Source organism: Phocoena phocoena, chromosome 2 (assembly GCF_963924675.1).
Source record: "Phocoena phocoena chromosome 2, mPhoPho1.1, whole genome shotgun sequence".
NCBI lineage: Eukaryota > Metazoa > Chordata > Mammalia > Artiodactyla > Phocoenidae > Phocoena > Phocoena phocoena.
In genome coordinates, this window is record NC_089220.1 from 164,726,329 (window position 1) to 164,752,000 (window position 25,672).

At 38.2% G+C, this 25,672-nt stretch overlaps 1 protein-coding gene across 1 annotated transcript in view; it reads left to right on the top strand.

The window, feature by feature from the left end:
* The first annotated feature begins 957 nt into the window (after positions 1 to 957).
* Positions 958 to 25,672, top strand: part of SPAG6 (sperm associated antigen 6) — a 75,975-nt gene continuing 51,260 nt past the window's right edge. The window contains exons 1-4 of the mRNA XM_065871607.1: positions 958 to 1,105; positions 1,185 to 1,280; positions 19,014 to 19,180; positions 23,887 to 24,070. Coding sequence (XP_065727679.1) covers positions 1,081 to 1,105; positions 1,185 to 1,280; positions 19,014 to 19,180; positions 23,887 to 24,070 — 472 coding nt within the window. The 5' untranslated portion in view covers positions 958 to 1,080. The remainder of the gene's footprint in view (positions 1,106 to 1,184; positions 1,281 to 19,013; positions 19,181 to 23,886; positions 24,071 to 25,672) is intronic.

Consider the following 25,672-nt stretch of genomic DNA (forward strand, 5'->3'; position numbering starts at 1 on the left):
CAGCAGCAGCTGTGACTATCTGCTCACTTGACATCTGGCGAAATTGTAGTTTCTGATGGAGGAACATTTAAAGTAGAAACCTGTCACTGAAACATTTGGTATACAGTTTTCAGACAAACTAGAAACCAGTGATAGACTACCTAACTTTTGTCAAAAGAAACTGGGTAATGAATTAAAGTTATGTCAGCAAGGGAAGTTTGGTTAAGATAATTTCAATCAAGGCTTTCCAGGTAAAGATTCTGTCAGTTTCTTTTGGAAATGTCCTTCAGCAACAGAATGAAGCCTAAATTTAAAAGACAAAGACAACATGTTTAAAAATCACACAAAAGTGAGGAAACAGCAAAGTTGGTAGTAATTTGGAGAAAGTCAAGGAAGACAGGACGTTTATCATATTGTTTCCTCGTCTGCTTTTCTCACTGAATCTCTATGAGTGCTTATTAAATGCTTTCAATACAGTATAATTAAATGTATGAACATAGCTGTCTTGACCCTCCAGGAATCCTGAAACCTGAAATGCCGGGTATATAAAAGCTGGACTAAAGGGGAAAACATTTGACTTTAAGGTTGTACTGACAGTAATGTATTTATCAGATTACACAGTGTCCTATATGAGATTTTTCTCCACCGTCGAAGCCCAGACGACTCCATCGTAGCAGTTTGCTTGTCTCGCCGCACTTGGACCGGGTTCCTGGGCGCGTGGGGCTCCCTCCGGGTTCGGTCTGTGAAACTCCCTGACCTCCTGGCGGACTCCTGTGCCTATAGGGCGTGACCCTCGACGGCGCACGGCTCCCGCGGCCGCCGGGCGAGCTCCGCACGTCGGGGAACAGCACAGGCTGAGCTGCCCAGTGGACGGCGACCGCGCACGGGGCGCCCGAGCACCGCGCCCTGACGTCACGCCCGGGACCGCCGTTGCCGCGAGAGGGCTGCGTTCCGGTTCCGGTCGGTTGCCCGGGAGACGCGGGTACACGGAGAGACCTGGCTCCCGTCGGAGTCCGAGCGGTCGCCGCGGTCGCCCCCTCCGTGGACTCGCAGGCCGGGCACGGACGAGCCGGGCGCCGCCGAGTTGGTGGCGAGGACGCCATGAGTCAGAGGCAGGTGCTGCAAGGTAGGTCCGGGCGCCCCGACGGGGGGCGGCGGGGCCCGGGGGCCGCGGGCGGCGCGCTCCAGCGTGTCTCTCCCCGCAGTGTTCGAGCAGTACCAGAAAGCCCGGACCCAGTTCGTGCAGATGGTGGCGGAGCTGGCGACCAGACCGCAGAACATCGAGACACTGCAAAACGCGGGTGAGCCCTCACCTCGCACTCGCGTCGCTCCACGCCCCTGACCTCGCCTCGCCCGTCTCCCCGCACCCCGGCCCCGCGTCCCTTGGTGCCCCGGCTTCGCCCCGCACCTCCATTCCTAGTCTCCCTGGGTCCTTGGCCCTGCCTCGCCCCTCACCCCTCACCCCGTATCCCCGGCCCCTCGTCGCCCAGTGTCCCCGGGCTTCTCCTCGCCCTGGGTCCCCGTCGTCCCGCTCCCCAGCCGGCTGAGCTGTTGGGGAGCGGCAGGATGGGGACAGGAGGACAGCGTCCCTAAATTCCTCCAATCCACCGCGGAGGCTGTAGAAGCGTTCCGTCTCTTTAGCGGGTCAAGTTTCCAGATTGGTGTGAGAGGGACCCGACGTCCCTATTTCAATCTTTATCGCAACCAAGCAAATGTCAGGTTGTCTGAATCTACCTTAATCAGACCCATTTTATCGATGCCCTGCCTTTGATCACCTTCGACTTGGCTTTCTCACACCAAAGGAATTCCAGAGCAGTTGACCAGTTATTTCTTGTCTTGCATTAGCGAAAGAGCAAAGATATGCTTGAATATTTTCCAAGAGATTCCAAGTAGGCAGAGACCTAGCTTTGAGAAATCCTTGTGGTGCTGTTATTCCACGTCTCGATCCGAACTCATGTACACTCTACAGGGAGAGGAAGAGTGTGTGCCTGTGTGTGTGATTTGCTTCTTATCTTTTAACATAAACAGAGAAGAAAATGGTGGTACCCCGCCCCCCCCCCCGCCGGCCTCTGTCTCTGATTAAGGATGATTCCACCACCATCTGAAGGTAGAATTTTATTGCTACTGTGTCATGAGAAATCTTCAATTTATGGGATGTGATCTTTAAAACTCATTAAATTAACACGGATTTGAAGAAAATTCAGAACATATTTCGGGGCAAGAATGTTTAGACATACTGTTTACTCTGTGTTTCTTTGAAGGGAATTACTACTGCACCTAGCTGGTAATTTCTTTTGTCACTGGGAGGGATTCTGGTGTTTATTATTGCGTGTTTTTATTTTGGGAGGGGGATGTATTTAGAATAGGGAAAGTGTATTTTATAATCATTTAAAAAAACTTAATTTTGAGATATTTGTAGATTTACATGCTGTGGTAAGAAATAATATAGAGAGCTAGTGTACCTCAAAACTGTAGTATATCGCAACCAGAATATTGACATTGATAAAAATCCAACAGTTTTTCAGTTTTCCTTGTACTTTAAGGGTATGTGTGCTTTTAGTTCTATACAATTTTATACTGTGTGTATCCATCACCACTGTTGTCAAGATATACTTTCATCACCACAAGGATCCCTTGTGATGCCTTTTTATAGCCACACCTATCTCCCTCTTGTTCCTAACGCTGGGCAACCATTAATCTGTTCTCCATTTTGAAAATTTCAAAGTTGATAGTCTTTTGCTCTACCGTTGTTTCATGTGAATTCATCTTCTTTCTTCTGCACGTGTATGTGTGCTTGTATGCATGCACGTATACTCCTCACAGTGCCCAGAACAGTGCCGGACACACAAAGTTTCATATATACTGACCATGTTAACTTCATTAGAGCATATTACATTTTTTGAATGCGCTTATTTTTGGATTTTTTTTTCCCTTTCAGTCCTACTTAATGGCCTTCGTGAATGGACACTTGCTATTTACAAATATTTAATTTTCTGGACAGTATGTATACAGCTAAACTAAAACATGATTTCTTAAAAAGGGAAAATGATTGACATTCTTTTATAAATTTGATACTGAAATATGGATGTACAGATAACTCTTAAGATACAGAATATCATGTTTTAGTGTAATAGTGACAGATTATCTCTTCCCATAAGTATACAATGTAGAATATATTGTGGAATTTAATCAATCCAAACAGGCTAAGTCATCACCAAAGTATAAGTGACTTAGATATGGCATTCTTAAGTAGCCACCTATTTCCACTTATGGTCTGGCTTATGAAGGAATGGAATACAAAAGGAATATAACTTAATGTTTTGAAGTTATCTGCACTTGCCTAATATCTTGATGGAATGGTAAGATTTTTCTTTCTCCTGAGGAACTTATTTTAATGTATTTCATATTATCTAAATTCAATTTAAGCCCCCCTTTAATAACTTTAAATAGGGACAGATGAGTATTCCAATATATTTATTCTTTTAATTAAAAAAAACCCTGTAAGCTTTGTTATGAAAACTTCTCTTAATAGTCAACTTAACCATTTAAATGGTTTATTTTTAAAACATCACTATGGATTTAAAAATGCTTTTGAATGAGCCACAATATGTGTACATAAAGTATATATTTTGATCAAGCTTTTTTTTTTTTTCAGTCAAGTGACTTCATTTTGGTATCATAAGATACCAGTGCATTTTATTCCTGACTTTGACATACTGTCTACATACCTGGGAGGGTTTTGTTTTCTCACTTGTCTTCCCTAGTAAACTGTTTAAATACATATGTGTCATAGATCCAAAATAATGTGAAAAAAAGTTTCCATATAGGTATCATGATAAATCAGTAGTTTACTGGTTTAGAATTTTTAAATTCATTCAGTGTGAAAGGAATCTTAAAGGTGAAAGTTATCAATGAAGTTTTATTTCATTTAAAATCTCTGATCTTTCTCATTGTGTTTTTGATGTGCTAATGAGAGAATCTGCTCTATTAAATATGTCCAAAGTAATTATAAAACAAAGTGTTGCAAGATATCTTCTTCAGAGTATTTGGACAAAAATAAGTTTGAGTTCCAATCATAATTGTTACTAGAAAGAACTGTGTACAATGTGTCTATAACCTAGAGTTTTTTTTTCCCTCACTGAGATTTTGTTCTTTCTAAATCAAAAGGACATACATGAAAACATTAAAAAGTTTAATGTTTGTTATAAAATCTCTTTATGCTCCCTCAAACCCTGTATGTTTGAGCCATTACATCTTGCAGCTATTTAAAAATGAATTTGGATATTTCACCTCTTTGAATAATAGCACATGACTTCAATGGTAGTGATAATACATCGTTACTTGTACCAGCTGTGGAATCTCAGCAATTGGAGGTGGTTGTTTAATTATAAAATGTAAGAAAGGTGTTTTGTGGTATATTGGAGTACCAGGCCACTCTTTGGTTGTTTAGAAGGTCTTTTAAAATAAGCCAGTAAAAGCCTGAAGAACATGATTTTTATTAATTTTTATTTTTGTTTTTGTGAAGAACATGATTTTTAAACTGCTTAGCTGCACGAAATAAACTTCTTCTGAAGCAGCTATTTATATAAGAAAAGTGGGATAAAGTTTAAAATAATACTTTGTAACATTTTGCTTGTAACCTATATATAGCCAAACAGTAAACATGGCAAATCATAGTTATGCACATTTTCAGAAGAGTAGGAATAGAAAAGTTTGCCTATCACTTTAAATATGCACCTGTATGAAGCTAATTTCCAAATTGAGGCAATTTATTTGGTTCATAATTCAAGAAAATAAGTAATATATGTTAACATAAAATGATTTTAAATTGCGTGTGTCTGGGGCAGGGTGAAAATCTTCATATTAATGATCTAGAACTTCAGTTTGCTATGAGAAGGAAAAGCCTGTAGTAAACATTTATAATGTATTTAAAACACATCCTGGGAGGTACATGTACAATACCGTGATTCTCCTACAAAAACTATTTTTCCAAAGGATATTAGAACTGAAAAGATAATTAGTAAAGCAACTTCAGAAAACTTAAGCAATTATGCCATTTAAATTTGATGTATTTGCCAATATAAAAGGAGCCTTATACTTCTGAATGTATGATAATTCAAAGCACTGACTTTTTCTTTAAGGATAGGGTAGGGATAGAGGCCTTTTATTTTTTCTTTCTTTCTTTTTTTTTCCATATACTTAAGTGGAAAATGTTCCAGGGAGCTATAAAAATTCTGAATTTTTATGCACCTACCAATATGTCCTAAAAACAAGATTTTTCAGAATTTTATTGTGTGTCCCAAATCGTTGTTCCTACATGGACATTTATCTGTTTTGTTATCTAAGCATTGGTACATAAGTAGAAAATAATGCAACCAGGGCTGGGATCTCACTGTTTTCTTAGGAAAAGTTTGATGACTAAAAAGAAAAAAATCCAAGCTGTAGATAAACCTGTAAGAGTGGGTTTTTGAAATGGCAGATTGTGGGGTTACATTTCAATGTCATAGATTAAGTGTTTTTGAAAAGTTATTTTAGTGTTTCCTAAAAGCACTTTACATTCGTTGAGTGTTTTTTCAAGACCTTTGCTCCTCTGACTACTAGAACCTTTTCCTACACTTCTTTGCCTGCTTAATTCCTACTCATTCTTTATGGCTCTGTTCAGATGTAGATTCCTCAGGGAAACCTTCCTTGAGCCCTCCCAGCGGGTTGAGTTTATTGATTTATCTTTCCCTGCTTCTAATATTTCTCTTTCATAGTCCTTATCACAACTGTAATGGTTTAGTTTCTGCTTTCTCTACCAGATGTAAACTTCATGCCTAGCATAATGCTTAGCATAGAGCAGATGTTCAACATGTTTAAATAGAATGAAGGAAGAAGTAATTATTTTTCTAAGTGTTTTCACATCTCTTAGAAGATTAGATTCTTATAACAGCTCAGGTAGGTAGAGTAGGTATCTTGTTCACTGTGGTTAAAGCCCAAAGAAGGTTGGATAATTGCCCTCATCACAAAGTGAGTTAGTGGCCAAACTGGGACTAGGACCTGTTTCTTAATTGTTGTCTGACCTTGTGCTCTTTCTGTGTTACCTCAGAGGTATCAGGAAACTATTCCTAGATGTTCTAGGAGTTCCAGATAAACCTCAGTGTTAACTGTTAAAACAAGTCATCTATTTAGGCCTTTGGGTACCAGTGACTGTCCAGTAATTGTGCATAACTGCTTTTGAGGTCTCGTTGAGTACCATTATGGGATCTTGAGTGGAGGCCCAGATGCAGAGGACTAACTTTAATTGGTAACTACCTGGAGGTTTGAGGGAGTGGAAGTTGTATTTAGGGCTTAAACTGGCCTCAGAGCTCTAGAAGACCTTTTGGTTTCCTCTGGCTTCTAAGGAAAGTCTTATCAAACCAGAAGCTCTTTAAAATCACCTGGGGAAAGTGTGTAATCCACTGGAAGTTGAGAACCAATAGAGTATTTGAGAGAGTTGTTGGACTGAGACCTGCTGTTATCAGGAAGAGTGCCCAGGAGACTTCCTCTGGGCCCAGGGAGGCCAGCTGCCTGCTCTCCTGGGTTTTTTGAGAACATGTGAGGTAGAGTACAGTGAAGAGGGAGGCCCTTGATATTTGTTGGTTTGTTGATGTGAGTGTATACTCAACACTTCCCTTTGTTCTTTATTTAATCACACTTGGTGTGAAGGGCTTTTCTTCCATGTTCATTGGGGGCAGAACTTTGGGATTTCTACTGAGTAGATTTACTGGCCCTAGGAGAAATCCAGGGCCATACCTTGAGAAAACAAATTGGCCTTGTCTTGTAGTGGGTGGAATGGCCCATTTGAACACAAGTCAGACTTCCCTAATTTTCAAAGTGAAGCATTGGTTTTGCCATACACCCCAGTTTTCTATTATAAGGGTGGCTCAATTTGAAATTTATTGTTTATTCAAGTTCTGTTAAAAAATCTAGGTGAAAACAAATAATATTTGTGCTTGTGTATGTGTGCATGTGTCTCCAAAGGAAATGATCTCTCTCCACTTTTCCGTATATTCTGAGTTGTATCTCTGTGTCAAGTTAGAATCACTATTATATTATGTAAGTAGACTAGGTTACATTAGTTTTCTATAAAAATGTCTTTGTAGAATTAGTCTAATAATTCTAAAAGTCCCTCTTTTTTTTTTTTGAGGGCTTATTTAAAAATAGATACTTAGACTTTCCCACAACTTTAAAAACCTACCACTGAAGATGTCCATTTTGCTGTTAAGTTTTTTAATACAAAGATATACTCTTTTATTCAACCAATCTTTTATTAACTATTATGTTTCAAGTCAGGCCTAGGTATGATTTCAGGAAAAAAAATTTGTTCCTGCTTCCTTTTATTTCACAAAGTGGTTCTCGTTCTACTTTTGCTGCCACAAAACTCAGTGCTATGTTCAGAGTTCAGCTGTAGCAACTATCACTATATTTCTGATTTAAAAAATAACCAGCCCCCGTCTCCACTCCATGGCTCTTAATTATTAACTTTGTATCCATATCTTTTAGAGTAAACTGTCTCAAAAAAAAGTAAACTGGGTAGAGTATGATTAAAACAAAGAATTTCATCTGAAGATAGATTTTTGAACTGATTGCCTTCCAAAAGTTTCCTCTTCAAATATTACCCATGAAACCTCTTGGAGCAGACAGTCCTTTTAGAACTGTCCTCTTTATTCTCTATACTGACCCCATTCCTAAACATTCCAATCTTCTCCAGGAAGATGGGGGTAATAGGTATATATTGTAAAAGAGAAAACACATTGACAGAAGAAGACAGAACTAATTTAAAATTTGCAGCTCTCTAGAAGACTTTAAATTAAAATATAATTATATGTATGTGGGGTGGTTTTAGGTGAGGGGATAGTTTAAATGACTCATGTGAGTTCCTTAAAGCTTTATGAATTTATAATAATGACACTTATGTACCTGACCTCGTGTACCTAACAAAAGAACTATGAACACTTTATCCATTTTGTTATTTTAACTAAAATTTACCTACAAAGAGAAAATTGCACATTAATTTTCAGAGTTTGTTCGTTCATCATTCAACAAACATTTACTGAGTGTCCAAGTGCCAGATGCATGCTTAGATGCTGATCATGCAAAAATTGAAGGCATAGACTCTGCCTGTAAGGAGCTTATTTGCTAATGGTGAGATATATAAATACATACTTTTTGATAAGTGTCTGATATATAGACATATGGAACACATATGAAGGGTACCTAACCAAGTTTTAGGAATGAGGGGTGCTGGTCATGGGAGACTTTTAGGAGGAGGTGTTATCTGTGCTGAATTTCTTAGGAGTTAGCTAGATGAAGAAATGGGAGAGGAAAACTGCATTTGGGTAGAGGGAACATTATGTGCAAAGGCAAATAGGCAAGAGAAAAGATGGTACTTGATAGAAAAGGCAGATGTTTAGGTATGGCTGGAACTTCTTGGGGTAATAGGACAAGAGAGAGGCAAGTCAGTGGCTGGAGAGGAAAACAGCCCTAATTATGAAGGACCTCATCTGAAGTTTGGATTTATCCTAAAACCTTTGAAAAGTTTTAACTAGAGGGATGGAGGGATTCATTTTGTGTTTTAGGGAGATGATTTTCACAGTAGTGTGGAGAACAGATTGGAGGGGATCGAAACAGGATCAGGAAGACCGGGTATCCATTTTTGCTATAGCAGTCATGCTGGATAAGAGGTCTGTCGGACTTGTGACTTAGTAGAAGGGGGCTGGCAGGGGCAGGTGAGGAGAGAGAGGAGTTCAAAATGACTCCAAGGAAAACTGTAATTCGAAAAGATACATGTACCCTAGTGTTCATAGCAGCATTATTCACAATAGCCAACGCATGGAAGTAACCTAAATGTCCATAGACAGATGAATGGGTAAAGAAGATGTGGTATATATATACAATGGAATATTACTCAGGCATAAAAAAAGAATGAAATAATGCCATTTGCAGCAACATGGATGGACCTGGAGATTATCATACTAAGTGAAGTAAGCCAGACAGAAAGACAAATACCATATGATACCACTTATATGTGGAATCTAAAATACGATACAAATGAACTCATTTACAAAACTACAAAACAGAAACACTCACAGACATAGAAAACAAATTTATGGTTACCAAAGAAGAAAGAGGGTGGAGGAGGGATAAATTAGTTTGGGATTAACAGATACAAACTACTATATATAAAATAGATAAACAACAAGGTCCTACTGTATAGCACAGGGATATACACACACACACACACACACACACACACATCTGAATCACTTTGCTGTATACTAGAAACTAACACGACATTGTAAATTAAGTATAGTTCAATAAAATTGTTTTTAAAAATTGTTACAGCCGTCCACCTGGCAGAGGGTCCAGTACAACATAGGCACTCAATAAATGTTGAAACAGCTTTGGAATGGCAAACTTGTTGCCTGATGAAAGGCAGTCCTTCATGCTTTCACAATAAAATGACTTTTAGAAAGAAACAAAGAAACAAAGAAAATGACTCCAAGGCTTCTGGTTACTTAGGCAAATTAGCACTCTTCATTAACGGAGAAGGGATATAAACAGCTCAGGGGAAATGGCGATTTCACTCTATAACAGTGCTGAGGTTGAAGTGTGTCTGGGAGATCTATGTGCCAGTGACTCTGGTAAGCAGTTTGGATAGATAGGGCTCTGGGGCTCAGGAGAGAGATCTGAAATGAAAATAAAGGCTTGGATATGTGGAACTTACATGTTCATTTGGAAACTATGTTAAAAGCCCATTTTATATTTCTTCACGTTAACTATAAACACGTAAGTTCTAATCATTTTTATCTGAAGTATCATGTAAATTGAACTTGCCATAACTTTTATGCTCTACATACTCACTCAGTATAAATCTCCCATATAGATGGTGGTAGCAGTGACCTAGTCAAGAGTCACAGTTGCACTGGACAAATCAATGGAATTTCGGTTTAATACAGTAATCATGGAAGAGACCTACAGTAACGTTAATGGCAGAATCATGTGAATTCAAGAGATGCTATGCATTCTGAACCTAGCACAGAGGCCAGTTTTCATTGGTAAATGGGGTGACTGACATTGGAGAAATAGGAGGGCATAGACTCCTGAGCTATACATAGCATCTACCTGGTAGGATTGTAATGAGGATTAATGGGTTAATATTTGTAGATTTTTTTAGAGGAGTGCCTGGAGATGCTCTAGAAGTATATGTTAAATAAGTGAGTACATACTGTGCTTCCTTGCCCTCTTAGAAGAGTTGCTGGCTGCCAGTGAGAGGGTCAGTGATCTCTGTCTCATCTTCCTCTCACCCCTCCCCACTCAACAGTGACATGTCAGGTGTGGTAGTCCTTCACTCACAAATGACTGAATTGACAGTGAATCACCAAACAAAATTCAGAGGATACTGAAATTAATGAGAATAAATTTAAAAGGAGAAAATATATTACCCTTGATCATAAGAGTTTCTTGAATCATTTATGATTACAATTGAATTTTATGTAAAAAAGACTATATATACATTTTGTGATTCATTCTGACCATTTAAATAAATTATAAGGATCTTTGTGTGTTGTAAGGGATATAACACCTAAAATCATAATTGACTTTGTAGTTATGGCAGTGAAAAAGTGTTTCACAGAAAGCAAGACAAATAGATATGTGATACCAAAATTTACTAATTCTTAATCAAATGAAAGAATAGTGGCCAGAGGTATGTAATCATAGAGGATGAAATAAATCAAATCAAGGCCTGAAAATTCTTCTCTGAAGAAAAGCAAGGGAGGAACACAAATATTTTCAAGTGAAAAATGACCAGTGAAGGAAAATGAGAACATGCTTTAAAACTCATCAGTGTCATAAAACTTGCTTCAGTAAAAATATAGACATGTAAATGTAATAACTTGTTAAAGAAATAAAAAAAACTGAAATCAGAGTAAAGCTGATGAGTGTAATTGGAATTACTCTGTGATAGGAGAGTAGGTAGTGCTTGTAATAATAAAATCCAAGTGGATAGTGGTCTCTAGAGTCAAGACCACAAAGTGTTTCAGTAAGAGTTAGGTGTGTGTTCAGAACTGTGCTAGGTAATTTGAGAAATAGAAGAAAAGTGTAAGACGTAAGCACTGCTCTAGAGATGTTCATTATTATACTGAGGAGGTAAGATTTATTCGCATAAAATAGAGAACTACATAAATATCAAGGATGGCTACTGTGCTTTGCACAACTTCGGGAGTGCCATTTATATCATGGTCTATGTGAATGGCGTCCCCTGGATTTGTGCAGTATGCAGCCTGCCCAGCCACACATGGTGGGCCTGGGAATTATTCAAAGTCTTCATTTTCATTTATTTACTTTCCTGAGAATGAGTAGTGCAAACAATAAAGCTCCCCATAGCTTCCCATTTCTCTTAGAACAGCATCACAAAAATCTTCATTTAATGTATAGCTAAACGTATCTGGCCCCAATCAACCTCTCCAGCTTTATCCCTTGCTGTGTCACCCCTCCCACTTTACATTTCAGACCAGTATAGATTTATCATGGCTTCTTCAACAGTCTGCAACAATCATGCATCCCTTGTCCAAGCCAGAAACTGGGAAGTATCAGTGATTACTCCGTCTTCTTCACAATAATCAGTTTGTCTTTTAAATATCTCCCTAGACCTTTCACTTTTCTCTTTCCCTTTTGCCATTACTATACTCCAGGCTATCTTCACATCTGGCCTAGGTTCCTATAATAGCTTCCTAAGTGGTCTTCTCTCTTTTCATCCTTTCTCCCCAGTGTAATCTGAGATCTTTCATTACAAAGTGCAAATCTGATCTGTCACTGCACTGACATTAATGCTCAGATTAAATTTAGAATACTTGAAACAGTTCATTGGACCCTTCAGGACTTTTGTCTCTCTCTGTTCATCTCAGCCTTCTTTCTCCAACTCCTCTCTCCTCTCTTGTACTAAAGTCAAACTGTATTCTCAGTTTTGTCATCATATCAAACTCTTTTTGGTTCTGAGCTTCATTTATACAGTTACTTCTGGTTGGAGTTCTCTCCAATCCTTACGCCTTCCAATTTTTTTCAGCAGACAATCTGCCTGAGAGCCTTCAGATCTCAATTTAGATGTCAGTTAGCCTTTGCACCTTCCCTCTGTCCCTCAAAGCCTGGGTTAGATGCTCTACTGTGTTTTTGCAAAGCATCCTCTACTCCTTTAGTTGCACACATCATAATGTGTTGTTTATCTCTCATGACCCCTTTATGAGTTCCTTTAGGTCAGGGACAATTGTGTTTCAACACGTTGTAGATTCTTAATATTTCTTAAATGAATGGTGAATGAGCTATTCATTCCATAGTAATTCTAAAATACATCGTAGAAAAGGCTCAATTTGTGGGGCCGTGCAACCTTAAATATTTCTCCATTACAGTGTAGGGTACTGATTGATTAATGAGTCATCTATGTTAATAATAATAAAATGTTGATGAAAAATATGGTCAACATAGGGAATTGATTTCTTTAGAGCACTTTTATTTATCAAGCATCCAACTGGTGTTTATTTTGTCCTAGATAATCTTCCTAGCACTTCAGAAATTTTAGCTCATTTTAATTCTCACAACAGCTTTATAAGGTGGTCCTAGAATTTGTCACCATTTTACAAATGAGGAAACTGAGACACAGAGTGGTTAAGTAATCTCGCTGAGGCCCCACAGCCAGGAAGTGGCAGAGCTCAGATTTGAACCCAAACAATCTCCCTCCAGATACATGCTATTAGCCACCTCAATCTGTTGTCTCTCAGCATAGGCAGTCATGTACCAAGTAGGGCAAGATTCCTTCTATTTCTAAAGCATGAAGTTTCTTTCATATTGTAATTGTGCCCCAACAGAATGTCTGAGTAACGTTGACGTTGACGGTTAAGGGTGAATCCTTTGCTGAGTATTGGTTAACTGTATGCAGAAATCGCTTCTTCCAAAACTTGAATGAACTGTAGTAGCAGTTTCATAGTAAGTGGATACATGGAAAGTAGTTTTAGATTAAAATAAAACGTATTGTTTGAGTTTAAAATTTTAAAGCTTTGTAAAATTTATAACAAATCTTTAACATATTTTATGTTTGTGATAATTTTGAATAAAATTGGAAAATAAAAAATATTCATTTTAAGTCTAAGAAACAAGGAGGGACCTCAAAGTACACTATCAAGAGAGTGAAAAGACAGCTCACAGAATGGGAGAAAATGTTTGCAAAGCATATATTTGATAAGAGCTTAATATTTAGAATATATAAAGAACTATAACCACCACCAACAAAATATCCACTTCAAAAATGTGCAGAAGAGGGCTTCCCTGGTGGCGCAGTGGTTGGGAGTCCGCCTGCCGATTCAGGGGACACGGGTTCGTGCCCCGGTCTGGGAAGATCCCACATGCCGTGGAGCAGCTGGGCCCGTGAGCCATGGCTGCTGAGCCTGCGCCTCCAGAGCCTGTGCTCTGCAACAGGAGAGGCCACAACAGTGAGGGGCCCGCGTACCGCAAAAAAAAAAAAAAAAAAGTGCAGCAGATTTAAATCAATTATATTTCTTCAAAGAAGATAAACAAATAGACAATAAACACATGAAAAGTAGCTCAATATCACTGGTCATTGGAAAATGCAAATTAAACCATAGTGAGATACCCCTTCACACCCATCAGGATGGCTGTTGTAAACAACAACAAAATATTGGTGAGGATGTGGGGAAATTGGAACTCTTATAATTTGCTGGTGGGAATGTAAAAGGGTGCTGTCACTGTGGAAACAGTTTGGTGGTTCCTCAAAAAGTTAAGCATAGAATTATCATTTAGTCTGGCAATTCCGCTCCCAGGTATATACTCAAAAGAATTGAAAGCAGGGACTCAAATGGATATGTGTACACCACTGTTCCCAGCAGCATTATTCACAATAACCTAAAGGTGGAAACAACCCAAATGTCCATCAACACATGAATAGACAAACAAAATGTATATACATACAATGGAATATTATTCAGTCTTAAAAAGGAATGAAATTTTGATACATGCTGCAATACAGATGACCCTTAAAAACATTATGCTAAGTGAAAGAGGCCAGATGAAAAAGGGCAAATGTTGTATAATTCCACTTATATGAAGTATCTAAAATAGGCAAAATAATAGAGACAGAAAACAGAATAGAAACTGTCACAGGCTGGGGGTAGGGGGAAACGGGGAGTTATTGTTTAATTGGTATAGAGTGTCTGTTAGGAATGATGAATAAGTTCTGGAAATGACAGTAGTGATGGTTGCACAACATTATGACTGTACTTAATGCCAGTGAATTGTACACTTTAAATGGTTAAAATGATCAATTTAATGCTATGTATATTTTACCACAATTAAAACAAAACAAAACAAAACAAAAAAGTAACCAGGGCAACCAGAAATCTTTACTATGACTTAAATGAGCCCAAAGAATTGTTTTTAATGGAACAAAGTTGAGATGTTAAATACCTTTATAAAACACCTCAGATTGAAGTAATATCTATATAAATTATACACATGTAATATGAGAATGTTAGTTATTTTTTTTTGTCTTTAGAAATGTTTGACCTTTTTTTCCTGACTTACATATGCAATTGGCATGCAAAATTAAAGTGATTAGGCCTTTGTTGTATTAAAAGGAATTAAGGGAAAGAGTTGTGATTATTTTGAGGCTATTCTATAATCTCTTCCACTAGATTATTAGTTTTTTGAGAGCATGAACTGCCTTTACTCATGTATGAGGTCCTATTTCTTGCCACTCGGTAAACCTTGATCTATTTTTTGAATGAATGATTAGCGAGGGTAGGATTAATGAGGGTAGGATTAACGAGGTTGTTTTTTGCAAAACTGGATTACAATGTAAGTATTAGAAGCAGTGTCTCCAGTATGGCACTGGAACAAGAAATACAGAACAAGAAATACAGAAAAGAAACTCAAAGCTATAAAGTTGGGGGTGGGGAAGATTGTAAAGATTTAGCCTGTAGGTTAAATTTCAGAAACATTTTCACACCATTTAATCAATTTATATAGAGAAAACAGAATTGTTTTATAGATATTAGAGTAGAATACAGGAATAATTTTTACTATTAGATATAATATTGGATTGGCCAAAAAGTTCGTTTGGGTTTTTCTGTTAGATGTTATGGAAAAACGCAAACGAACTTTTTGGCCAACCCAGTATTAGCTAGTACGTGTTGGCTCCTTCAGTGGAGACCCTAATGAGTCATTAGCTGCTCACTAGAGACCTTGTCTATCAGATATTGTAGTGGTAATTCCGACTGTTGTAACTTATGGACTCTCCATTTTCATGCATTCACTCACCAAGGATCAATCACCATGAATTCCTAATGGACAGACAAGTAAGGAAAATTTTCTTTTTATGTTATATATGCTTCTCTTTCCCTCCTTCTCTCCCTCCCTCCTTTCCTTCCTCGCTTCCTCAGTTCCTTTTGCATCATTATCTGTATATCTAGGACAAACCTGCAATTAGAGTAATAAAGTATGCTTAGCCTATGTAAGAGATAAAAACATGTCCCTGGGGATTGAGGACTATGAAGCACTAAGAGGCAATTCAAGGACTAGAAATTTGGGGCAATATTTTCTCTAATAAGAATGACCTTATTATTTTTTTTTTAAGATTTTTTTTTTGATGTGGACCATTTTTATTTTGTTTATTTTTAAAAGTAAATTTATTTATTTATTTTTGGCTGCATTGCGTCTTTGTTGCTGGGTGTGGGCTTTCTCTAGTTGCAGCGAGCAGGGGCTCCTCTTCGTTGTGGTGTGCGGGCTTCTCATTGAGGTGGCTTCTCTTGTTGCAGAGCACGGGCTTTAGGCGCACGGGCTTTGGTAGTTGTGGCACGAGGGCTCAGTAGTTGTGGCGTGAGAGCTCAGTAGTTGTGGCGCATGGGCTTAGTTGCTGACGTGGACCATTTTTAAAGTCTTTATTGAATTTGTTACAATATTGCTTATGTTTTGTTTTGGTTTTTTGGCTGCGAGGCATGTGGGGTCTTAGCTCCCCGACCAGAGATCAAATCCGCACCCCCTGCATTGGAAGGCAAAGTCTTAACCACTGGACCGCCAGGGAGGCCCCAGAATGACCTTATTTAAACAGATATTTTAAATGGAAACTTTTACTTTTATATTCAGAGATTTAAAATTTTTCAAAATTCTTACTGTCTGAACAAAGGAATATGATAGAGCAGAAACATCTGCATAGAAGTCTAACTTTGATTTTGAATACTGGAGTAGAAGGAAAGGAATTGTGTGTCATTTTATTGACCTTATTTTTCCTGGGCCAGATGCAGTAGAAAAAGGGAGGAGAAAATATACAAAGCAGAAAATTCCTTTGAGTATATGGACAAGTGAAATACATCTTTGGGGGTAGAATATCTTATTGCTAAAATGGCAAACTGAAAATATCCAACATTGAGAGACTTGTGGTGTGTTAGCTAAATATAGTAACTAATAATACATAATAATATAATAAGAAATATTTAAACTTAGATAAATTCATTCTTCAAATTCGTAACATAAAAGTTCAGAGTTCTTGCAGTTTAATTCAAAATTCTAGGTTGAATAACCCAGTATGGATTGATTTTCCATTTATATTTCAAAAGACAATAAGCCACTGCCTTCACATAATTATATCAAGTGAGGAGAAAAGGAAATACTCGAATCATCAGGGAAAAATAACATGAAACATATTTGTGATTCTCTTAAAACTATTCTGAGCATCCTCATTAATGTATTTATTATGAAACTTTAAATATATGTTAACAAATTTAGCTTTTCTTTTTTAGAGTATTGACTTGTTTTATTTAAAATGGTGCATATTCATTATAAAAAATACTAAGTTATACTCAAGAACAAAAACAAAAAAACCAACCCAATTAAAAAATGGGCAAAGGACTTAAATGGACAGTTCAACAAAGAAGATGTACAAATGACCAATAAGCACATTCACCATCACTGGTGATAGGGAAATAAAAATCAAACCACAAGGACATACCACTTCAAACCTATTAGGATGGTTATTCTAAAAAAAATAAATAACAAGCGTTGGTGAGGATGGGGAGAAATTTAAACACTTGTACTTTGCTGGTGGGAGTGTAAAATGATGTAGCCGCTGTGGAAAGCAGTTTAATGGTTCAATGGTGTGATGATTACACACCATTGTAAATGTATTTAATGCCTCTGAATTGTATATCCCAAAATGGTAAAAATGGTAATTTTTATGTTATGTATATTTTACCACTGTTAAAAAACTTAAATTGAGTAATAAAGCAACTACAAAGAAGAGATCAACACATTGTTTTAGATTCAACTTTCTAGAAGGAACCCATGTTAACGTTTGGTGGTCATTCTAATACCTTATTCTGTGCATTAAACTTTTTGTTGTGAGATATTACAGAAATTATCTCTATACAAAAGTATAGAGAATAATATAAGCAACACTTATGCACATGGACATGCTGATTTGTTTAACATGAGCTGTGGCCTAGGCCTGAGGAGGGGCCTAGGCACACTTTGTGTGCCTGCAAAGTTAACCAGCCTGAGTGGGATGCAGACTTGCAACGGTGGCCTTCTGTAAAATGATCTAACCAAACCAACTTAGACGTAAAAATGATCACTAAAGGAAATTGGGAACTGCGAAAAGCCACAGGTCTCATCATTAAATGTTTCTGTGATAAACATCATTATTCTCTGCTTATGTTATTTGGTAGTACCATTTATCTTATTTTGGTCTAATCCTATATGTTATTATAAATGTTTTCCTTTTATTTCTGTTTCACATGTTTCTGGATATAACATTATAAAAGAATATTGGTAATATGTATTTGCTTTTATAGGTCACTGGGGTATGTTTTTCAAGAAAAGATGTAATAACATCAAGTTGAATAGCCTGCTGTAAATTAAGTTTAGCAAGTCAGATTTCTAAACTTGTTCTAGTTTGAACTCTCGTCATTACCTTTTTTGTAATCTTAGACTAAAACACCGTCATTAAAGCACAAATAGCGGTTGACTATTTTGCATGTTTTATAGTAAGGCGAAGTTACTACAGAGTTGGAAGTGTCCAGTAAAATGGCCCCAATGCAATCATTTTTCCCCACCTCCTCAATTTTCCATACATATTACTTATTTAGTAAGTATCAAAAAAGAATGTCTGAATTGCTAACCTTGCTCCACCATTGTGTGAGGATTCCCCTGACCTTTCTCAGCCTCCATTTCCACATCTGTAAAATAGACATGATAATAGGGCTTACTTCCTAGGTTTGTTATGAGAGTTCAGTGAATTAATATGGAAAATAAGTTCTTAAAACAGTGCATGCACAAAATAACATATAATATAAGCTACTTTTATTATTGTTGTTGTTATGATGGTATTCCTACTATGTATTCAAGCCTAGAATGAATATTATGAGAGCTAGTATTGTGATTTATTTATTTGGAGATAATGTCAGAAATCTGGATTTGCAGCCCTTCATGAATGGGAGGCCCTAGCCAAATGGCCTTCCTAGCTCACCTAGCCCTGAAGTAAAGTTCAGTTGGAATCAGAGAAAAAAACATCGGAAGACTTGATTGAGAGGAAAGGACTGAACTGAGCCCTGAAAGATAGGATGTGCAAAGGCTGTGTGGGAGGGACCCAGCTCCCCAACACCTGCCTCCCTGCCATGTGCTAGGTAGGCATTATACTCTGTGCTTTACAACCTCTCTCTGCGTTCATGACGTCACGCAGCTAGTGTTTGCCAAATCAGGGCTTTAAACTCTGGTTCTCCAAAGCCTTTCTTATTTCCATGCTAAGCTGCTACTTTGATAATTACAGGTTGTATTATACTGTGCCTTAGCCAGTTAGATGCTGCTTGATATCCCATTAGTTTTTAGTGGATGATTTTGTTGTTGTTGTTTTACTGATATATTCTCCTGAATTTTCCTATCTGCGTATATGCTGAATGGTATGCTTGCCTTTTAACTTAAAATTTGCTGATTTCTGTTTTCTCATAACGTAGGTGTAATGTCTTTGCTGAGGCCTCTTCTTCTGGATGTGGTCCCAACAATTCAACAGACTGCTGCTTTGGCTCTGGGGAGACTGGCTAATTATAATGATGACCTAGCAGAAGCAGTAGTGAAGGGCAACATTCTTCCACAGCTTGTTTATTCATTGGCAGAACAGAATGTAAGCATTTTTAAAAACTAAGTTATATGTTTTTTTGTTTGTTGTGGATTTTTTAAAAAATTGGTAGTTTGGGTACAGTTGCAAGTTTGTAGGCATAGAATTATTAGGATGTTAATACAACCTTCAATTCTTTGAACTGCATGTAATAATACTTTTAGGGTATTTTACTTTGGGGCTGATAGGCAGCTTTTCTCCATTACTGTTAATATAAGGAGAAAACATATTATAATTTTTAATGGAATTATGCATAAAGCAGTATTTCTCAGCATGGGTTTATTCAAGTTATAGGATCAGTCTTAGAAAGGTGTATGGGGCCCTGGGCAAATAAGTTATATACAATGGTGAAATCTGGTTAATGGACAATGTAAGAGACAGCTTTGAAGCAAGGGGGAGAGAAGCATCCAAAAGGAAGGAGAATACGTGTAATGGAAGGTTTGACAAAGAATTTTTTTCCAAGTATGCAAGCATGTCAGCGCTTTTAAGGGCCATATAAGAGCGCCTCCATTGTTTTTTTCATCCTGTCTGGTTCCCTCTATGTTTCTAACAATAGATAAGGATCTTCCTCTACATAGGGTCTTGGACTGTTCATTCCATCCTGCTAGTTTATCATAACCTAGGGATGTATCTTTCTTGACATGTCTTTAAGATTAAATTCCTATTTGTTGTAACCAAAGGACAAACAATACAATTTAAAAAATGGGGGTGGGGTTTCCCTGGTGGCGCAGTGGTTAAGAATCCGCCTGCCAATGCAGGGAACACGGGCTTGAGCCCTGGTCCGGGAAGATCCCACATGCCAAGGAGCAACTAAACCTGTGCGCCACAACTACTGAGCCTGCGCTCTAGAGCCCGCGAGCCACAACTACTGACCCTGTGCGCCTAGAGACCGTGCTCTGCAACAAGAGAAGCCACCGCAATGAGAAGCCTGTGCACCGCAATAAAAAGTAGCCCCTGCTCGCCGCAACTAGAGGAAGCCCGCATGCAGCGATGAAGACCCAATGCAGCCAAAAATAAATAAAATCAAATCTTAAAAAAAACCACACCAAACATAATGAGATAGCACTCTACCTACTAGGATGGCCATAAAAAATAAGAGAAAGAAAGAAAGGAAAATAATAATAAAAGTGTTAGTGAAGGTATGGAGAAGTTTTGTAAAATCGTGCAGCTGCTATGGAAAACAGTTCGGCACTTCCTCAGCAAGTTAAACATAATTACCGTATGACCCAGCAGTTCTACTCCTAGTTATGTTTCTGAAGGAATTGAAAACAGGTGTTCAAACAAAACTTGTGCACAAATGTTCATAGCAGCATTATCCACGATAGCCAAAAGAATGACTAGATAAACAAAATGTTGTGTATCCATCCAATGGAATATTATCAGTTCATAACAAGGGATGAAATCATGATTTATTCTACAACATGGGTGAACCTTGAAAGCTTTGTGCTAACAGAAAGAAACCAGGCAAAGCTACATATTGTATGATTCCGTTTATATGAAATAGCCAGGATACGCAGATCCATCGAGATGGAAGCAGATGAATGGTTACCAGAGGCTGGGGGCGAGGAGGGAGTGAGAAGTGGCTCCTTAGCAAGTAGGAGGTTTCTTGTCGGAGTGATGAGAATATTCTAGAACTAGATAGGTGTGGTTGCACAACATTGTGAGTGCGCTAAATGCCATTGAATTGTACACTTTAACACGATTAAAATAGTAAATTTTATGTTACGTGTATTTACCAAAAAAAATCCTAATTGTTTAAAAATGTGCCTTATTTTTTTAGATTGGAGAGTAATTTGCTAATAACTGTCTTATCCCTAGGAGGAGTTACCGAAATTTTATTTTTCTTGTAGGCATTCCTTCTATCATCAAATGCTTGGACTCACCTCCTTCTCTGAGGGCAGGGTCTGTGTTTGGTGTCTCACATAGAAGGTTCTCAACAGAAGTTTTCTAAGTGTGAATGAGTACCCATTAGCTGTAAAGAGACAAAAAGTACTAGGGCAGAGGTGAGGAGAAAGTGAGAATGTGAAGCATCATTCACAGGCTTCTGTCTCCTTCCCCTACCAGGCATTTACCCCATTTTTCACAGGAGATTTAATATCTTCTTTATGAGGTACAAAGTCCTCTGGTTTTGCTTTTCCTTTCTTTTTTCTCTTTTTTTTTTAAAGGGTAATTCTTTTGGTGAGGAATTCTGGGAGAGAAGAGAGTTAGGGATTTTTTTTTTTTAAGCATCTTTATTGGCGTATAATTGCTTTACAATGGTGTGTTAGTTTCTGCTTTATAACAAAGTGAATCAGTTATACATATACATATGTTCCCATATGTCTTCCCTCTTGCGTCTCCCTCCCTCCCACTCTCCCTATCCCACCCCTCCAGGCTGTCACAAAGCACCGAGCTAATATCCCTGTGCCTTGCGGCTGCTTCCCCCTAGCTATCTACCTTACTACGTTTGTTAGTGTGTATATGTCCATGACTCTCTCTCGCCCTGTCAAAGCTCACCCTTCCCCCTCCCCATATCCTCAAGTCCGTTCTCCAGTAGGTCTGCGTCTTTATTCCTGTCTTACCCCTAGGTTCTTCATGACATTTTTTCCCCTTAAATTCCATATATATGTGTTAGCATACGGTATTTGTCTTTTTCTTTCTGACTTACTTCACTCTGTATGACAGACTCTAGGTCTATCCATCTCATTACAAATAGCTCAATTTCATTTCTTTTTAAGGCTGAGTAATATTCCATTGTGTATATGTGCCACATCTTCTTTATCCATTCGTCCGATGATGGGCGCTTAGGTTGTTTCCATCTCCGGGCTATTTTAAATAGAGCTGCAATGAACATTTTGGTACATGACTCTTTTTGACTTTTGGTTTTCTCAGGGTATATGCCCAGTAGTGGGATTGCTGGGTCATATGGTAATTCTATTTGTAGTTTTTTAAGGAACCTCCATACTGTTCTCCATAGTGGCTGAACCAATTCACATTCCCACCAGCAGTGCAAGAGTGTTCCCTTTTCTCCAGAGAGTTAGGGATTTGGAATGAGATCAGAGAGTGATATTCTAGGCACTGTAGTTAGTATTGACTACTGATGCCCAGTAAAGTGTGAATTTGAAAATTCCGCAATATAAAAAGTCAAATTAGCTTAAGGTAATGACAAGAAATGTGTCACCGTTATTTTTCCACAATTATGAGAAAATAATCTATGGGAAGCTACTCTAAAACTATTCTAATTTTTATAATGAAGTAGGAGATTTTTGGTTACTGACATGTAAAATTAGACTTTATAACAAATATCTTAATGCCTGTATATGTTGACATTTAAGAAACTAAAGAAATATATCAAGTCAAAACATCATTACTAACATAGCATATTTCTTATCTTGTCAATATATACTGATTTTGGAGATATAATATTTTAAAGTATACTTGATGTATTTTCTCTCACATAATTTTTTATTGAATCTTAATATTTTATCCTGCATAAATAGAATGCTTTCAAAACAGATGCTATAGTCATCTAGTCGCTTTTTTTTGTAGTCACTGTAAAGAAATAGAAACTTAGAATCTAAAATAGGGCATTAATTGGGCTCTATTAATGAAAGGTAGAGTTAGGAGACTTACTGTGTCATTATGCTAACCATAAAACAGGGAGTGTTATAGCCAAATACTTCCTCTACATCTAATTTTTTTTTTAGCAATATGAAGAAAAACAGGTTAGTCTTGTGTTTCAGTTTTATTTCTTAATTTGATAAAATTTACACATAGAACATATTTTAAGTATGAAGTATTACTTGAAATTCACATAATGGTAAGTCATTTATATCTTTGTAAAAAAACAGTTCTAAGAAGGGATAAATAACAACGCACTGTCGGGCTGGTTTATTTGCCAGGAGGAGTTTAAAAATGTATCATGGGGCTTCCCTGGTGGCGCAGTGGTTGGGAGTCCGCCTGCCGATGCAGGGCACACAGGTTCGTGCCCCGATCCGGGAGGATCCCACGTGCCGCGGAGCGGCTGGGCCCGTGAGCCATGGCCGCTGAGCCTGCGCGTCCAGAGCTTGTGCTCCGCAACGGGAGAGGCCACAACAGTGAGAGGCCCGCGTACCGCAAAAAAAAAAAAAAAAAAGTATCATGAATATTTTGCCTTTATGTTAATCTGATGATTGCTAAGGGAGCCTCAGAACATAGTTGTTATTTCAGGATAACGTGGGACACCAGAAAGGTTAGTTGAGGTCATGCTTAGAGACTGAGGGCAAGTAAAGGAAACGAATTTGTTAGGTGACAGTTTAGTTGCATGCGCTAACAATCTAAGAGTTCCCATAGGGCAAACAAATATCTTTCACTGTAATGCACAAACATGAAATCTCATTATTTTATGAATTTGTAGGAAATATAATGTTTATATTTTATTTTATACAATTTCCAAATGCATGTTTCAGAGTAAAACATTTGAAATGTATTTTAAGGCTTAAATCCTTTTAGTTCAGTTACTGAACAAAAGCAATGGGGGAAACATCAAAAAATCAAAATGATATTGCAGGATGTTTTTCATCTCTTACATTTAATAGCTATTGAGCTTTTTTTCTTAGTTTTATTTTTTATTTTATTTATTTATTTTTTGAGCTTTTTTTTTTTTAATATATCAATGTCATTTTAATGTTGGTTTTGGTCTATTTTAACTTTTAGCTCAATTCACTTTGAGTTTTGTCTATTTATCCTTGTAGCGTTTTTACAAGAAAGCAGCTGCTTTTGTGTTACGAGCAGTTGGTAAACATTCTCCCCAACTAGCTCAGGCGATAGTGGATTGTGGAGCACTGGATACGCTGGTGATATGCTTGGAAGATTTTGACCCTGGAGTCAAAGAGGCTGCAGCCTGGGCACTTGGCTATATTGCAAGACATAATGCAGGTAATGGGCCTTATTATAAAATAGGATTGTTAAAGTTTAGATTAATTAGGTAAATCTGGTTTTGCTTAGTAAACCATAGATATGCGAGGTCTTTTTTTTTTAATTTTTAATTTTTGGCTGCATTGGGTCTTTGGTGTGGTGCACGGGCTTTCTCTAGTTGTGGCGAGCGGGAGCTACTCTTCATTGTGGTGCTCGGGCTTCTCATCGCGGTGGCTTCTCTTGTTGCGGAGCATGGGCTCTAGAGCACAGGCTCAGTAGTTGTGGCTCGTGGGCTCTAGGGCTCTAGAGTGCAGGCTCAGTAGTGGTGGCGCACAGGCTTAGTTGCTCCGCGCCATGTGGGATCTTCCCGGACCAGGGCTCGAACCCGTGTCCCCTGCATTGGCAGGAAGATTCCCAACCACTGTGCCACCAGGGAAGTCCCAGATATGACGTCTTAATGATATTTCTATACATTATGGGAGATGAGTTTCAAATGATGGCCAAGTTGTTTGGATCACAAATTCACCAAAAAACCTATACATTTCAGTCTTTGTGTTAGTTAGCAAAAGAAAAATTTGAAGACAGAAAGGGAATCAGGGGGATGTGGGGAGAATAAGATATTGATTAGATTCAAGGACCTTGGTAAATCGGTTCCGTTACAAAATTGTTTGAGTTTGTCACCCCTCAGGGGACGTTGGGTCTTCACTCTCGCTTATGGTAGGGTGTTCCAAGCCAGCCAGGAGCCATGTTGTATGAGTGAATATTGTTGAAAAGATATGGATGTGGTAACTTGCTAGAACATATTTGTATTCAGCCTATAATCGTCAGGAAGGAGGAGAAAGAGAAGGAGCACCTTTTCTTATAAACTGAGCTCAATGAAGCCATCAAGAAGGGGCCAGGGGCTTCCCTGGTGGCGCAGTGGTTGAGAGTCCGCCTGCCAGTGCAGGGGACACGGGTTCGTGCCCCGGTCCGGGAAGATCCCACGTGCCGCGGAGCGGCTGGGCCCGTGAGCCATGGCCGCTGAGCCTGCGCGTCTGGAGCCTGTGCTCCGCAACGGGAGAGGCCACAACAGTGAAAGGCCCGCGTACCTCAAAAAAAAAAAAAAAGAAAAGAAAAAGAAGGGGCCTGGGCCTCTTGTGTGAAGGTTGTGCTGACACACCTGCTCAGTAAAAAATACATAGGGAACAAAATTGCTCCCACTACTTTACAGAAGTTGCTAAATAGTATGAACAAACAACACAAGAAAATAACAGTTTTAAGACAAACGTATGTAAAAGTGTAAACTTTGCTGGTAATCAAAGAACTGCGTATTAAAACATCAGTGAAAGTATCTTTTCCTACCTATTATTATTTGGGGGGAAAAAAGAGTAAAGCAGAAATATAACCAAGTGGTTAAGAGCATTGTGGCCTTAGGACAGGATCTGAGTTTGAGTCCAAGTTCTACTCCTTAGTTGCTGTGTAACCTTGGACACGGCTTTTAAACTTTTTGAAACTTAACTTCTTCATCTGCAAGAGAGGAAGTACTACTTCAGAGATTTGTCGTGAGGATGATGAGATAGACCAATGCTTGGCACATGGTAAGTAATCAATAAATGCAAAGTATGAATACTGTATTAATACTGA